At 36.3% G+C, this 16,545-nt stretch overlaps 1 protein-coding gene across 2 annotated transcripts in view; it reads right to left on the minus strand.

Annotated features, from left to right (window-relative positions):
* MYO1E (myosin IE) overlaps positions 1-16,545 on the minus strand; it is a 60,645-nt gene that overhangs the window by 29,953 nt on the left and 14,147 nt on the right. For both annotated transcript variants that reach the window (XM_035336229.1, XM_035336230.1), the window contains exons 5-14: positions 11,119-11,206; positions 9,741-9,830; positions 8,592-8,723; positions 7,333-7,467; positions 5,994-6,126; positions 3,660-3,856; positions 2,567-2,647; positions 2,110-2,196; positions 839-925; positions 5-172 (exon numbers count right to left, since the gene is read on the minus strand). In XM_035336229.1, the coding sequence (XP_035192120.1) occupies positions 5-172; positions 839-925; positions 2,110-2,196; positions 2,567-2,647; positions 3,660-3,856; positions 5,994-6,126; positions 7,333-7,467; positions 8,592-8,723; positions 9,741-9,830; positions 11,119-11,206 (1,198 nt within the window). The remainder of the gene's footprint in view (positions 1-4; positions 173-838; positions 926-2,109; positions 2,197-2,566; positions 2,648-3,659; positions 3,857-5,993; positions 6,127-7,332; positions 7,468-8,591; positions 8,724-9,740; positions 9,831-11,118; positions 11,207-16,545) is intronic.

A 16,545-nucleotide genomic window follows, 5' to 3' on the forward strand; every position in this document is an offset into this window, starting at 1 on the left:
CTACCTTTCCAGCATAATGATGAATGATAAATCCTTGGTTCCAGCTGTTGAAATGTTCATGAGTCCCAATCTGCATCTGGAGTTTTTGTAGCAGTGTTTGGTCAGCTCCTTCTCCCACTGCATGCATTGTGGCACATACATCATCTAAAATGCTCATAATTCCAGGGGGATTCTAATGCATTTGAGGAAAACACCCACCCCCCCCCCCCCCCCCCCCCCCCCCCCCCCCAAATGCCTACCCCCAAAAGAAAATTCTTTAGTACAAAAACACAAGAGCAAAGTCACAGCAGGAAGAAATCTCCATCAATCTATAGAGTTCATAGTAGAGGTTAATTTGTACACTAGCATGCAAACAGTTTCATGAGAGATACAAGTCAATGTAATCCTACTGATGGAGTGGGACATTATGCCTGTTAATTAAGAACTTTTTAGAAAACTTTGCAAAGTAATCTTCTTTCTCGTTCCACCAAAAAATACCTAATGGTATATTACCAAAAATTACCTAATGTATACAGGAGCACATGTCATGAAATTGATGACAAATTTAGGTGGATAAAATTGTAATTTCCAACCAGTGAATTTTTCAATCATGTTTATCAAACATGCTATCTTATGGTTCTCTTTTTGGCCAATATCTTAAAAAACAGATCTTAAAGCTCTTGTAAGATCTTATAAGATACCTTATGTAAGATTTATATATAGGCTTAGTATGACTCAGTTACTGAACAACAGTATTTGCATTTTTCTCATGAATGTTCTTGACAGCAAAGCAGTTGCCCAAATATTTTAGAGAAAAATCTTTTTCTGTTTTTTCCATCTGTTTATGCCAATTACTTACCACTTTGTTCTCTATGAGGTCACAGACTATTTTGTTGTTAAAATAATCTATTGGAGTCCATCTGATTCCTTCTTGCACATATTCTTCCTGTTAAGTAAGAGGAAAAATGCAAATATTCCCATGTACCACAACTCCAGTGGCAGATCTACAATATTTTACATATATACTCTATTTATGTTTAGAAAAACCTGTCAACTGGATAAAGAAGAGGAATGACCCATACGATGACTAAATCCAGCTCTCTACTGTCTAAGAGCTGAATTGGGATCCTTCTCTGTGCTCCCCACGCATTCTTTTGTCTCTCACAGCCATTGAGTAGTCACTAAGACAAGCAGGAATATTTTTGCCAGTGCGTTTATTGTCAAAGTCCTTTGCAAATAGCAACAAAATGAGCTCTATGTTATCTTGACAATGCAATTAACCATCCATGTTCTAAAGTATTTTACAAAATAAGTTTGTGACAGGCATATCAAGGATCAGGCCCTCAAAATAACACATTCAGAAATGGACATAAAATGGAGATAACTTTACCTCTTATTTCTGTATACAATTACTATAACCATAAGGATGGAGACTGGAATAAAAATCATACTGAAATTTGATTAAATTGATTTGCTCGGCTGCATACATATGAATCTAGCTAGACACTTAGAAGGTTATTTGTGTGCTCAACTGCATTGATCAGTTACTTTTACACAAAGGCAATTGTGTATGCGCATTCTCGAAAACACTGTTCTAAAGTTGGTGCCAGGCCTGAGCTCATACTGTACACAATTACTGTCTCAGCTGCATTATGCCTGCCCTTCCATGCAGAAGCTCCCATTCACATAGAGATTTTTCAGTGAGACCGTGAGCAGAGAAATGCAAATACACTCAGAAGTATTTGTGCATTTGCCACAGGGATCTGTTTGGTATACATAAAAAAAAAAAAAAAAAAGAAACAGAGGGGAATGGGTGTGGAGGAAACTAAGGAAAGTATTCCCATTTTACTCTGTCACGTCCAATGAAAGCACAGGGATGGAATAGAACTGCAGTTTTCCATTCCTGTCAGTGAGTCAGAGTACGCAGCAAGTCTAGGCAGTCATATGACTGCATTAGTACACAGTATGATGGACTCGCTTGGTTTACATTTTTAGGGTTAGCCAACAAGATTTTTTTTTTCTTGCTTAACAAGGCAAATTTTATTGTTTACAGATGATGAAACCTCACTTTTTCTACCAACTGAGAAAGTGATAGCTCATTCTATAAAGTCAAAAATAATGTCTTGTTACCTGTTCTGCCTTCAGTGTCAGTTCAATAAAAATCTGCTGCAGTTTTTCATTAACGAAGTTGATACAGAACTGTTCAAAGCCATTTTTCTACAGAAAAAGAAACAAAATTATTCTCATGCAGTAATTCTTAGTTCTTATGTTGGCAATAGTAGAAGAAGCTTCATAGAAATATTGTCAATGATGGATAGGTTTCTGATTTTATAGGCGTTGTGTGTAATCTCAGATCTTCGTTTTAGGATCAATGACCTAGTTTCTTTGAACTTTCTTCAATATTTTGTGTTTACTAAGTGAGACATTAGCAGCAAGAACTTAATGTCCAAGAAGCTTTTCTTTTTTTTTTTTTTTTTTCTTCTATTCTGCCCCAAAATCTTTTTTTTCCTGTTAGATTTTTCCCTTCTAAGTAACAAAAAACTGTCAGGTCAGATCAGCTCAAATGCTGAATGTTGCATCGTCTCACCTGGAATATTTCAAAGCCGTAAATATCGAGGACACCAATATTATACTCTTCATGGTCCTTCTCCATAGCCTTATTAATGGACTAATAAAACAAACACAAAACATAAAACAAAGTGAAGCTTAAAATATTTAAATTGTATATTCATAAATCTTTGTATAAATACAGTGTTTCTTCAAAAATAACATATGGGAATGGAATACATATGTATTTAATAGGGTACTTTACTTTTTAATAAAGTGTTGTTAATACCTAGGAAATGAACAGTATTACTACCCTGTTTTCCAAGTCAGTGAGCCTTTGGATTTTCGGTTTGTAAAAACCTTTCTCCTTTGGAGTAACTGGCTCAGTGCAGTTGAAGAAAAGAGTGAACAAAAAACCAGACCAGCTTTAAGTCTGATATTTGATGCGTTTTGCAGACAGTAACGTGATTTTTTTCACCAATTTCTGTATTCCCCTATTTCATATAGCAGGAATTTCAGAACTGTCATGAAGAGGAAGGCTTCTGAGATACGAGCAGTGCCAACACAGAGCAGATGAGCAGACTTTATTTAATCTATCTAACATCTGTGGCCAAAGGTAAGGTTTATCCCTGCCAATCCAGCCTACAGCGTCATCCTGAACACAAAACACTGCAGCACAGAGAGTGGGGTTTGAGCATTTGCTCAAATGATGCAGTATCAGGATGCTGAAGGAGATTCAGTGCAGGAGAGTGGGGTCAGAGATCAGGGGGACAATAATATAACCTATTTATTCTGCTCATGTGAAAATGCTCAATTCTGTAGGAGAAAAATAAGACTGATTTCAGAGTAGTATGGACAGTGACAGGAAGGAGATGTCAGAAGATCATGCAGGTCAGTTGTGGCAAGAGACTGAACGCTGAAAGCACAGCTCATTTGCTTCAAATGAAGTGTAGCATTTGGCATATAATCAGTGCCTTGTATGTGGTCGTGTTCCCACTGCACTGCTCAGTGCTGCTACTAAGGCTTAAGCAAAGGAACATATACTGGGTGAACAAAAGATGGAAAACAAAAGCTCTGCAAGGAACATTCCCACTGTATCAATACTTCAATAGAATCAAGCAAATACAACTTACATCCACCAAGTAATCAAAAACACGGGCATGAAGGGCCTTGGCCAGTGCATCCCTGGTGTAGCAAGCTTGTTCCACGTTTAGTGTTACGTTAATGGACTCAGATTTGCCTCCCCACTTGCTGTCCATCTGTCTGCTGGTCAGTTTTTCCTTTAGGCGGTCCTGGTTAATTCCCAGGAGGAAAGCAGGGAAAGCCAAAACTGTAAGAAAAATCAAGGTTGCTAGATTATGACTTATACACTGAACCAGTGCAGAATAAAAGAAAAAAAAAAATAGCTGTATCGCTAGTAACAAACAGCAGTAATAAACCTCAAGGGGCATGCAGCTTTAAAAAAATAGATAGGTGTCTTAAAAATTCCTCTAAGCTCCCCAAGGAAATTTTCAGGTCCTTGCATGTATGGATTTTAATTAAGGTAAACCACCTCAAAGTAAAATAGTCATCTATTTCTGTACCTTCAGTCCTTCAAACATGTAAGCTGTCTTAAGCCATAGTGGTTGGAACTATGGAACTATGTGGTTGTTGGAATGGCTGGAGGAGATGGAAAGAAAACACGAAGCTCACACATTAAATAAAATTGAAGCAATCGAAAAAAAAAAGTAAATACATGAAACGTATAAAATATAATAAGGAAAGAGTACTATTGCCTCCTAAAATCCTTTCCCTTTCTTCTTCTCTAAGAATATTGCAAAAAATCTTAAATTCCCTTCCATTTATTTGTTTTTTAAACCCTTATTTTGAAACTACGGGGAAAATTCTGGTTCCCCTTGTATAAAAGCAGAGCAGAAAAATACACATCTGTGCAATAAGCAGCCACAAGTCCAGTATTTGCATTTTAGCACATGGTGCAGATGTTAGCTGCAGGTGTCACACACCTTAAGGAATGGGAAAAGAGAAATTGCTTAAAAGCATATGGAAATAGCTCCCAAGGGTAGGTCTCTTGGAGTTACTGTTGTACTTCCACTAAACCACATAATCCTCTAACAATGTTTCATCCATGTTCCATTACTTTCAGATCTGCTCTACTGGTGTAAGGAGGATGTAAAATAATCGCTAGGACAGCGACCACTTGAGCTTTACACATCTGTAATATGACAGCATGATCTGGCTTCTTTAAACCCCTTACTACATTAATCCAGAAGTATTTTTAGAACTGTTAATAACTGCCAGCTTTCTGATTACAATCAGAAAACTGTTTAAATTTATCCAAGGGTACTAATAACCAAGGAACTATCCAAAGTTGAGTCTATAACAGCATCTCTGATAACTCACTGAGAACAGGAAAAGGTTAAACATCATATATTTTAAAAGGCAAGAGACTGTAGGGAAGTATAGTCCAAATATGCTCACATTTATGGTAAAGACTCCAGAATAAATATTCAGCCAATATTACTGTAAGGATTTATGAAAAAAGTATAATGTTAAGAGCCACCTCAAAAACTCCTTCACTGTGCTGACAATTTACTGTAAAGGAAGCAGAACCAAACACAATATAACCCACCCCACACTCTTAACACAGAATCATAGAATGGTTTAGGTTGGAAGGGACCTTAAAGGTCGTCTAGTTCCAACCCTCTGCCACAGGAAGGGACACCTCCCCCTAGAACAGCTTGCTCAAAGCCACATCCAGCCTGGCCTTGAGCACTTGCAGAGATTGGGGCATCCACAGTTCTCTGGGGAAACCTGTTCCAGTGCCTCACCACCCTCTGATATAAAACAGCAGCAAGAGCTGAAGGATGCCAGGTCAGTACATTACAAATAAGGAAATATTTCCAGGGGAGATGTATCTGATAACAAAGCACGGAATGAGAAATTTCAGACAAGGAAGATAACATCTGTAGTATGTAAATTCTGAGCTTCAATGCATTTTCAAGGCTACTCTGTTGGATGTGTGTACATATGCCCAAGCACTAACTGAGTACCTGAGACTAGAGATACTCTACAAGTTGGTAGCTGCTTCCACATGAGGATGATGTCAGGCAAACCACTAAGAAAATTTCTTTTTTATTATTTTATGAATGACTGTTGATGCACTGAATGGAGAACACTTTTAAGTTTGCTTGAAAGACGTTTTCACAATTTCAATTATTTCATACTTAAAGGCTGGAAAAAGATTTCTTAAATTCAAAATTACATTTTTGTTAAAGTCAATGGCATTGTACTAGACAGAACAGGGGCCTCAGTACCATTATTGTTTTTGGAAAAACCTAAATTAGCAGCCTCACACTAAAAGAAATGATGCACTGTGTTTGGATAAGAAGCTCAGGATGGCAGTTCAGCTCATGCCATCTGGGTTTCAGCCCGCTGCTAAGTCTGTAACAGTTTCCAGAAGTACTTACACTCTTCGCTTTCCACTCCTGCATAGTTGCCAACTTCTTTGAAGCTGATGTTTCCCAAATGAAGTATTCCAGCCACTATTTGTAGTACCAGCGCCTGCTCTTCTGCAAAGATCCCAATCACACTCATTGCATGCTGGAAGAAAAAAAAAAAGTCAACAAATCTGTTCAATTACTTTCACCATAAAGTCCTTTTAAATTTTTTATTTTAAAAATTTTAGTTTATGAAGAGTTCAAATACTTAATGCATCCAAATTACATTACAGCCTGAATTATCTAAAAGTACCAGTTATCCTACTTGAGCGTTTTTGTTTTTTTAATAATTATATACAGAAACATCTACACCATTTAGAAGATGAGTTAGCAAAATAAATTCTGGAAAAAATGTAGTACTGAACAAGCACCTGCCGTTGACTGTCACACTGAAAATAAATTGTTTACTGCAAAATGGGGAACAATGAACCTAAGAGACAATGATTTTGTTCCTTCTATGCATAGTTTTTCTACTGAGACTAACAATTGTGAAGAGGTACTAGATGACTCTCAGTGTTACAGTAGCACAGTCTGTCTGGTTTAGGCTATTTCAGCTGCTTATTAGAAAGTGATTCAGCACAACGTTGTGTTTTAGAGTCAGTCTAGAGTATATGACAACTTACAAAATGTCTTTTCAACTTACTCTTTCCAAAATACCCAATTAGCTAGAATGTAGAAGTAATGATTTTTTTTTGAATGCATTTATAAGTGTGCTACAAATAGAAATAAGAAGACATGTTAATATACTTATTTTAAGTAGTGATTTTGCAATAACAGGAAATCAGGAAGTTGATGTGACCTCCATAAGTATTACACAATGAACTGACAACAACATTGGGTAAGGATTTCTAATCTATGCTTTCTAGGTCCCTTTATCCAGCCTTTCAGTTGTGATGTTTTAAATAGGAACAGAAGATAAGGCACCACCAAGAATTCAGCTAAAAGGGTGCTCTTTTGTATTTTTTTCTAATGGCAATTCCTCAGCGTTTGCATTTTCACGTTTTATACTGCAGATTCTAAATGTACAACTTATCTGCACACAATTCACAAAGTTTTCACCTTTATGAGAAAGGACAAATGGAAAACAAAACACCTTCCTATCAAAAGATGGATTTGTAGCTGTCTTCTCAAGATTCTTAGATTGCAACATAGGATCTCCTTAGGGTTAATATATATCTTCTCCAGGTAAAATATCATTTAAGTTACCTCTGTGAATTTCTCATTCCCATATTAATACATCAATGTCTTTGCAATGGACAGTGAAGTGAACATATATCCACCACTACACAAATCAGCATCAAAAACCCACCAGTGTTTCTTGGAAATCAGATTTGTCATTGATGTCATCTACTTTGTAGGACCCAGATAGACTCAGGTAGTAATAGTAATCCATAGTGGTAATGCCAAGACTGCTTTTTTGTTCTGAAGATGCCCCTTCGATCAGCTACAAAATAAAAATCCCAATATTAGGCATCATATAACAACCTTCAGCACAGATGAAGCTGGTCAGAAACAGGACTGAGTCTGAAATTATTAGGAAAGAAGGGTAATACTGTGCGAAGTTTGTAACCTTCCTATTTTTTGCTAAGTGAAAGAACAGATATTCGTTCCCCCTCTCGTAAATGGTTTAGTAAATGTCTTCTATTATCTTTATCTCAAAGATTAGGCAAAGCTGTTTTTCTGGTCTTCAGTGTTTTACCTAAATCCTCAGGAGCAACGTATTTTCCATACTTATTGAAAGGCAGGCACAGTTGTGCAGACATACAGCTGCAACAGGAAGGAAAGAACAAACTGATCTCAGAACAGAGTAGTCAAAACCCCATAGAGTCTTTGAATTGCCTGCATCAAAAAGCTTTTCCTAGACACAGAGGAAAATTTGCAGGGCACTGCAAACTGTTCATATACCTCAGAAAAGAAGAATACACAATTCCTGGAGCAATTCCAGCTCCAACTCAGCTTTCCATCCTCACAACAACACTTCACCTTTATGTGATGCTGTTGACAGTCACATACAATGTACTGTCTTTACTCTGGTTTTGTAGAGCTTGGTCAGCAGCACTGAAGCAGATAAGAAACTCTTAAATGAAGGACCAGTGAGGGCTAGAAAAGCCTTTTGTAACATAAATTGAGAGGATTTTTGGAGAATTCACCATACTGATATATTCCCAAGTGTTCCACAAAATAGAATTAAATCTCTCTTTCACAGCAGTGCTACAGAATTCCAGAGCAGAAGGTAAAATTATATAAGCTAGTTTAAAAGGAAATTTGTTTGAAAGTTCTCATTTTCTATTATATTCTATTTCATTTTTCCATATGGGAGATCACACTGAATTTCAAAGTTGGGCCTCTGAAATATTGAAGTACTTTCCTTTTGGAGTTGAAAGGCAGCTAGGTAAGTCTATGTCAGATGGTGCCTTAAGATGCTACGAAAGTACCCAATTATATCCAGATTATCTTTTTGAAAACGTGTTCAGTAATCTCATTGGATTGAGAATTACTTTTCAATCAAAAGGAATAATAGGTACAAGTTATTTATAATAACTCGTAAAAGAGCTGTAGGCTTCTGACCTGGTAAAAAATGTGAAAACTCCTCTCTCCAGGATTCCTCATCACAACTCGAGATTTTTCCAGTAGGAAATTGGAGATTTTTCCTCCATCTGGCTCTCCACCTGGGCTAAACTGGATTTCAAAGTATTTCCCCTGCAATAAATAATTAAAGTTGTTGAATGATTAGTAAATAGTAAATCATGCACTACTTGTACTATGTTTCAAGGAAGGTTAGTAGCGTATTTAATCGTTACAGATATTGTGACTCAGCTACCTCAAGATTTACCCAAGCTTAGAATCTTGAACTATCACATATCTTTCCTTCTTTCTTCATTTATACAGTGCTAGACTAGGGATAATACATCATGCAGTAATGTAAAGGCAGAGAGAAAGTGAGGGGCTTCTTTTTCATTGCTGAGACTTGCTTAGCATAAAGGAAACCGTAATGCCCACCTGTACTGAAAGTAAATTTAACAGATTTATGACCGATGCCAAACACAGTGTTCTGCTTGGAAGCAAGGTAAAGCAATTATTTTGGCCTTTCAGGGAGACATTAATCATACTAACGCTCATGTTGTCTGGGGAACAAATAGCAAATTTGTAAAGCCTATGTGTAATTTTTAAAAACAGAACCTACAGTATGTTAGCTAGTGAGCAGTTATTTCACAATAGTACCTTGAGTATTTTACAACGACACACTGAAAATAATTCCTGCTTTCTGTACATACTAATAAAGGTATTTAATTCTCATCAAATAACTCCAAGGATGCTTTTACGTATTACAAATATAAATATATATATATATTATTGCATATATTTTACTAACCTGGATGGTTTGTTGCTGTTATTTGCTTACAGACTGAGAATTTTATAAATTTTAACCAGTACATATTGCAAGAGTAACAAATGTACACGCTATACAGAATTAAAGAGGCCTCTCAACATATACTTTATGTTTTAAAACACAGTTTATATTTAACATAGTTTTCTTTCATTTGTATTCATTTTATATTACACTCCTGAATAATTAATATAATTATATTTGTATTTTATCCTGATACATATTTTATCATGTATAATATAAACAGTTTTATATTAAACTCCTGAATAATAATATAACACTATAGAAGTTGGAAGCATGAAGGAAATCTCTAAGGGAGACGGACTTACAAATCTGCTGGAGTTATTGTTCCGTACAGTTTTTGCATTCCCAAAGGCCTCTAGTAAAGGGTTGGACTGTAGAATTATATCTTTCACGTGCTAAAATTTGAGGAAACAAAAGAAATAGAGATTCAGAAATATATATATATATATATTTATTTTTTTTAACAGCCTTTTGTTTGCTTGTTTTAAGTTCTTAGAGTTTTTCTAGAAAACCATGACATCTAAATTGTATATAAAAAAGTAATAAAGACCATATCTGGAAAATATCCTCTTGGATGCAATCTTTTTTCAGAGCTTTCATGTTTTTGAAGCTTCTTATTTTCTGAAGAAAATCTTACAAAACTGAACAAAATGCCTGAGGCTGCAAACAACTGGTCCTTCTGTTCACTGTTGGGCAAAACAATACAGCCAATAAATTGATATGGCTTTGTTGTGTTTCTTCTTTCATCTTCTTGTTTTTAAGCAATTCCCTTCCTCCACATATGCACTTAGATCACTTTGAGGGTCTGCAACCACAATGTATGAAGTCAGAACATGAAATGTAGGCTTCTCCAACTACTTAAGCAACCTGTTTGAGGACCTGTGATGCTGGTACCTAGCTATCTTAGACAGCCATACTGTCTGTTACTATTGTTCCTGTATCTGATCCTGGGAGTTGGATGTATGGTCTAGCTATTAGTTTCAGAAGAAACTGAATGCATGCTGGGCTGTATAAAGATTGAATTTACTTCAGGTGCAATTACTCAAGGCAACTGGCTTTACTTCATGGGCTTCTTCTACGGATAGAGCAGACAGTGGTAATGCAGTTATTAAGAAAAGGAACTATTTGTTGTTTCAGATAGCTTTCAGATACTATACTTTTGATTAGATAACCTGATAAAACAAGATGATGTTCCTGCTGTTGGCTCTCTAATGCATGCCTACCACTCAGAGATGTAACAGAAGTAATAAAAACACGAAAAGCCAGTTCATTTTTCAATGCAATACCAGTCCAGGAGAAAAAAAAAATCACACCTACTAGTAGAAGATTGCTTAACAAGGTTAAGAATGATAATTAAAGTAACTTTTACACCACCTTAACTACACATATATGTGTGTATGCTTGTAGACATAATGTAGTGTGAGAGCTAAAAAAACTTAAGAGATCATTCTGGTTTTGTGGATTTTCTCCTCACACAGGTGGCCCAGAGACCTGCAAGCAAGCAGTTCAGTATTCTCTTCAGCTGCTGTTGAGGACTTGTATATACTTACAGCTGCTCACAAGCTTCTGCAGTTAACTGCCTACTGGCTGCCAGCATCTGCCAAGAGAGACCTTTGCCATTCTACCTCTGAACTCAATCTTCAGACTGTGCTTATGCTTCAGTATTGCCCTAAATCAACTCACCTGTACTTTAGGGCCACCTCCTGAAATTTTGGAGATATAGCTCATAATATATTTAGCAGCCACAGTCTTTCCAGCACCACTTTCCCCACTATGAAAAAAGGAACACAAAAATGTACCTGTTAGTTTTTAAATAACTCTAAGAATGGAGTAACTTATGGTCTATCTTGTTCAAGTATCCTAATATTGAATAATAATACCATAATAATGAATAATAATAAGTGTTTTACATCAGGTAAGTTGGTAACACAGACTGTGATACAGTGTTGTAGCATGGTTACTTGTATATTTTTATGAATAAATAATTCTGATTAAATCATCCTGCATGGATACCAGAATCTCTATGAGATTTCAAAGTCAGAACATAATATAAATTGAGAAATAAATATACTTAAACCAAGATGCTCAAAAGAGCACAAGTGTGCAAAGAACTCAATTCCCATTTAAATTTAATGGGATTTCAGATCTCAACACAAAAACTCATTTGAAAATCCAAGCCCTGAGTGGCATGCCAGATGCCTGCTTCTTTTGTTTTAGGCGTTCCTGAATGAAATAATGAGACATTATTAATCACATCCTGAATGACGGAAGAACCACCTTCCGGTTCCTATGCCTCTTGACACAGGGTACAAGAAATCTTAATATTCCATTCTAGCTTTAATAATTCCTTCCTTCCGTTTGAATATTTCACTTCAATCGTGAATACAGTTTACATTAGATTTGCTTTATTCTGATTATTAAGAGTTTCTTAAGATGGAAAGATTGATACATCATGCAATCCAACCTCAACGGTTTATTTCATACCTTAAAGCTAACCTCATTCCAACAGAATTTCTCCAGCCTTACATAAATCTTACTGCAAATTAGCTTTGCCCTTAATTAATTTACCCCAACCTTGACAACTATAGGAATACAAAAAACAACGTAAAGATGTCTGTTCAATGTCATAAAGATACCTGAATTTTTTTATTTATTTTTTTTTCCTTGTGTGAAAACCTGTGCTATCTTTAAGCTCCTGAGTAATTTCTATGAATGTTGACTCTTCTATCCTGCGCCTACTTGTTCCTGGATGTGGATCAACTGCACATCTTTTCCTGCACAAATTGTAGTTATGTTTGCCAGAGAAACATCAGCATGTCCTGCACAGGAAGAGGACTTGCTGAGAATGTCAACTCTTAGCTCCTTATCAGCATGACTAATGGAGACATTTACAAAGGCTTAATTCTAAAAAAGCTTCCCAAAGGTTCCAAAAGGTACAGAAATACTGAAAGGAGTTTTCTTTTTTTCTTGGTCAGAAATATTTTCATGTATTTATCTTCTCCTGACTGCAGTTTTACAGATCAAACAGGATACTTAAAAAGGTGAAAAAATAGTTCTTGATCAAGTATGGATCATGACTTCTATTATTAAGTCATCTTTTCCTAAATACCAAGGAGAAGAAAGCCTGTTTTATTGGTATCTATGACATTCACAGGAACAGACTGAGTTTGTTAGATAGCAAACCATATTTAGAAGTCTGTATCAGCAGTATTTAAAGATGTCTAAGAAAAAAAAAATATTTCTTCAAACCAAAATTTGCTCACAGTAATTTGCTTATCCTATTGCAGAACAGGACAGAGAAACCGATTCTACCCCAAAACATATTCTTTATATATGCATTTTTCAACTGAATACAGACAAGGATCTGGGGTCAAACACTGAATAAATATGATCAGATGTTATTTAACAAGCAGTAAAAATGTAATACATTACTTTAAGTTTTTATTTGATGCATACATTATCCTTCTCTTTGTTCCAATTAAGTATGATTTACATTACTCATGCCATAGTGTCTGTCCCGAAGTCAATATGGAGGAATATAACTCCATTTTATTGTTACGTCTCTGTTTCAGTATAAGTTATCCTTTACATTAAATGAATTTGGCCAAAAGACTGCCTTTCAGAGTTTGCTGTAGATTTATGCATGCATACACTTTTTCTCAGTTTTATAAGTTTATTAATCAGAGACCAGTAAATAGCTCCAATTAAACTACAGTTGAGCAGCATGATACGTTCTTTATGAACTGAACTAATTTTAACTAATGAGATGGTGTCTTTCCCCCAGTAAAGCACAGGTACTCTACTGCCATAGGGGAATTGTGGCATTCCTGGCAAATGATTCTCATGCAGAAGCTTTTTCACATACATTTATTTTAGTGCTCTGTTGCTACTATTTAAGGTGAGTTAAGAATAATTTTCTAGCTTGGTAGTTTTAAGTATGTTGGAAGTACAGCGGTTTTTAAAGGTCGAAAAAGTAACGATAATGGTTTATAGTAAGAAGTTTATTATGGTACAATTTTCTTAGAAACTTTTCTTACTAAAAATAAATCATTATATAGTCTCTATCACTAAACAAAAAAGAACACACTGAAAGGCATCATATTGTTTTTCTAGCACTATTTGCAATTTCAGAAAAGTTACATTATGTTCAGCAAAGTCAATTAACACTTAGCTGAAATCAGAATAAGACAGGGAAAGTTATTAGCTCCTTCCTTCCTTCCCAGAGGAAATATAATCCAGTGATTAGAGTACAGAAGCAAGATCCAATACAGAGCCTCATTCTTCTCTCTAAAATTAATTTGCTGAGTGACATTTAATATTGTCTCCCTGGCTATAAAACAATACTAGTTATCTACATAATCAGGACAAGGTGGAAATTCTAATAATATTTTTTTATAAAGAACACTTGGCTCTACCAGCAAAGAACACCACCTATGTAAAATATTCTGTCATGTTTGAATAAGCTTTCTAGTTTGCTTAAATACACAATTTACTTTCTCCAGTGATGTTCAGAGACCTCAGCAGCATAACAGCAGTGATTTATTTGCCCCTCCGAAACAGAGAGCTTTTACCTAACTTTTCTTACTACATTAGACTTGCAGTTCTACCATTTCTTCATTAAAATTCAGCCGTATTTCCAGCTAGGTTCTGTGTAGATGTTTTGGAACTATCAGACATGGGAGTCTTCTGAAGTTTGAGGCACAAAAGCTGACTAGAAATCTTGTATTAAATTTTTAGCTTGGTAGGCTTAAGATAGCTACATGGTTGTTTGCTTTATCTCCTGGCAGAAATCACAGAAAGAAATGGAAAATAATTTCCTCAACTCTATAGACAGGTAAAACCTTAAGAATAATCTGAAGAAATATTTATAGCTACACAATATAAAAATACTTATCATACTCCACTCTCTTAACTAAAGGACGGTGATAGTCCAGAAGGAATTAAAAGCCACAACAGGCAATCCTTCCTAATTAAAATCTTGATTAGACAACTCATTGTTGCTCGTTTGGACGGGCTGCCATTTCTAGTGAGGAAGAAATATGAAGAGCCTGCTGTAGCAGACACAGATTTATCAGCTTGGTTCAGCAGAGGCTTCAATTAAGTATCACGCTTCAGTGCAACATAAACTCAGTAAGAAATCCAACTCCACCATAACTGCATTACTCGTATGAGCAACCTTCCTTTGTAATTCTGCCTGGTGCATACTAAACTAGGGAAGAAGCTTGCAGGTGCTGCTCCCTCCTCGCACCATACATAGCACACACTCTGCACCTGCATTCAGCCCAGCCAGAATCCAGCTCAGGAATAACTTCATTGTTTACACTGTTAACAGCCATTCAGAATAACTCACAGCTCCTCAGCTATAATTAGACGTGTACATATAATTTTCTTAAAACATACACATATATACTGCAATTATTCCACTAATGAAATAGTCTTCCCTGCCCCTGGAATGGTTGGTCAGTGAGGATTTTCTTTTTTTCATTAGTATTATCATGTAAAAGATTATGTTTGGTTACTATGCAGCCTTTCAGGGACCTGCATGTTCTTTTGGATCTGCCTTCCTAGTTAATTCAGTTGCTTTTTGAAGAGGAGGAACTTTTCCCATCAGTGTCCAAACGCATTAGTTAGAATCCTGGAACTCAATGTCCTGTGAAAAGGTTGAGTGGTCCCCACATACAGAGAGGGTCCTGACCACAGTGAGATGCTGCTGGGACCTTCTTCACCTGCCTGGAATCCTACTTCTGGTCCCCACAGTTTGAACGCAGGACCCCTCCCAGGTCTGGAGGTGGATGCCACAGGTGCCCAAACCACATGCTGTGGAAAGACAGAGCTATGCAACAACCCCGTCCCCATCATTGTTTTGTCTCCACGCGCACCAGAGGCCAGACATGACTGAATCAGCCCACTCTACGCATGATTTTGTCCCTTCCCTCTTTGCAAACCTTTCTTTAAAAGTGTTGACTGACATCTTGAGGAGGGAAAAAAAAAAAGAAAAACACTGGACTTGTTTCTGTACTAGCTTGCTCTGTTTCTTTTGTTCCATCAGGGATTTTCAGTGAAGCCAATCCAACTTTAGACTGGTTGCGAAGAAGAGAAGCAAATCAGCACCTCGTTGCATTGCCATCATCACTCATTTCCCACAGGATAAATTTTTATGGAAAAAGTTATGGTTCACTGAAATGCAAAGGTTCATATGAAGCTGCTTACATTCCACAGACTTCTGTGGAACTGAAGACAAACAAATGGAACTGTATCTTAGTTTTCTGATGATCAGCAGTTTGGGGATGGTGATGGTAAAATGCTTGGCAGCTATTAGGTGAAACTGATGCTGTGATAGTAGACACATAGCTAGCTAAAGCATCTGCTTAACTCAAGAGCTGCAGGATGTTGGGAACTTCTAGTCTGCCAGCAATTTCAGTGCTTTCTGGTCCATGAAATACAGCAAAATGGAAGCAACGGAATGCCAAATTTCACAAAACTTCCCTTTTAAGCCAATCTAGTCATTAGAAATTTTGATATCATTCTAATCGCAAAATATGGGATAGAGCTAAACAATTTAAATGAACTGTGGTCAAAAGGATTAAAATATCACACTAAGCAAAATCAATTTTATGAAAGGCTCAGTTACCAATTTCACAGAAATTGTGTCCCAAAAAAAGAAATACTATCATGAAAACTACCTGTAAGTCTAGTCTGCAGTCTTTCCGGTGTTTGTAATAAGAAAAATCATAGGACAAATAAAAAATGTTGAGAGTAAGAGGAACTCTTTGAAATATCCCTGGAAAACATGATATTTATTGTTTCAGTCTTGCAGTATATTTTAATTAACTCCAGCATGTTTTGAATATTCTGTGCATATATTGAGAAAAATTCACTCTGCACAGACACAATGCACACTCTCTGAAGAGTGCACCATCCATCATTTAAGCACAAGAATGCTCTCAAGAATTTAGCCTGTGAATTCAAAAAGGCCTGTGACTCCACTCCCTGAAAATGGGACTCCTGTTTACATTACACTTTGAGGCATTAGCAATGTATCAAAAATTGTGCTTTCTACTAACAGTCCACCACAGTTTAAGAATTTGCACTATAAATTTAGCTTAATAT

The sequence above is a fragment of the Oxyura jamaicensis genome, chromosome 10 (genome assembly GCF_011077185.1).
Source record: "Oxyura jamaicensis isolate SHBP4307 breed ruddy duck chromosome 10, BPBGC_Ojam_1.0, whole genome shotgun sequence".
NCBI lineage: Eukaryota > Metazoa > Chordata > Aves > Anseriformes > Anatidae > Oxyura > Oxyura jamaicensis.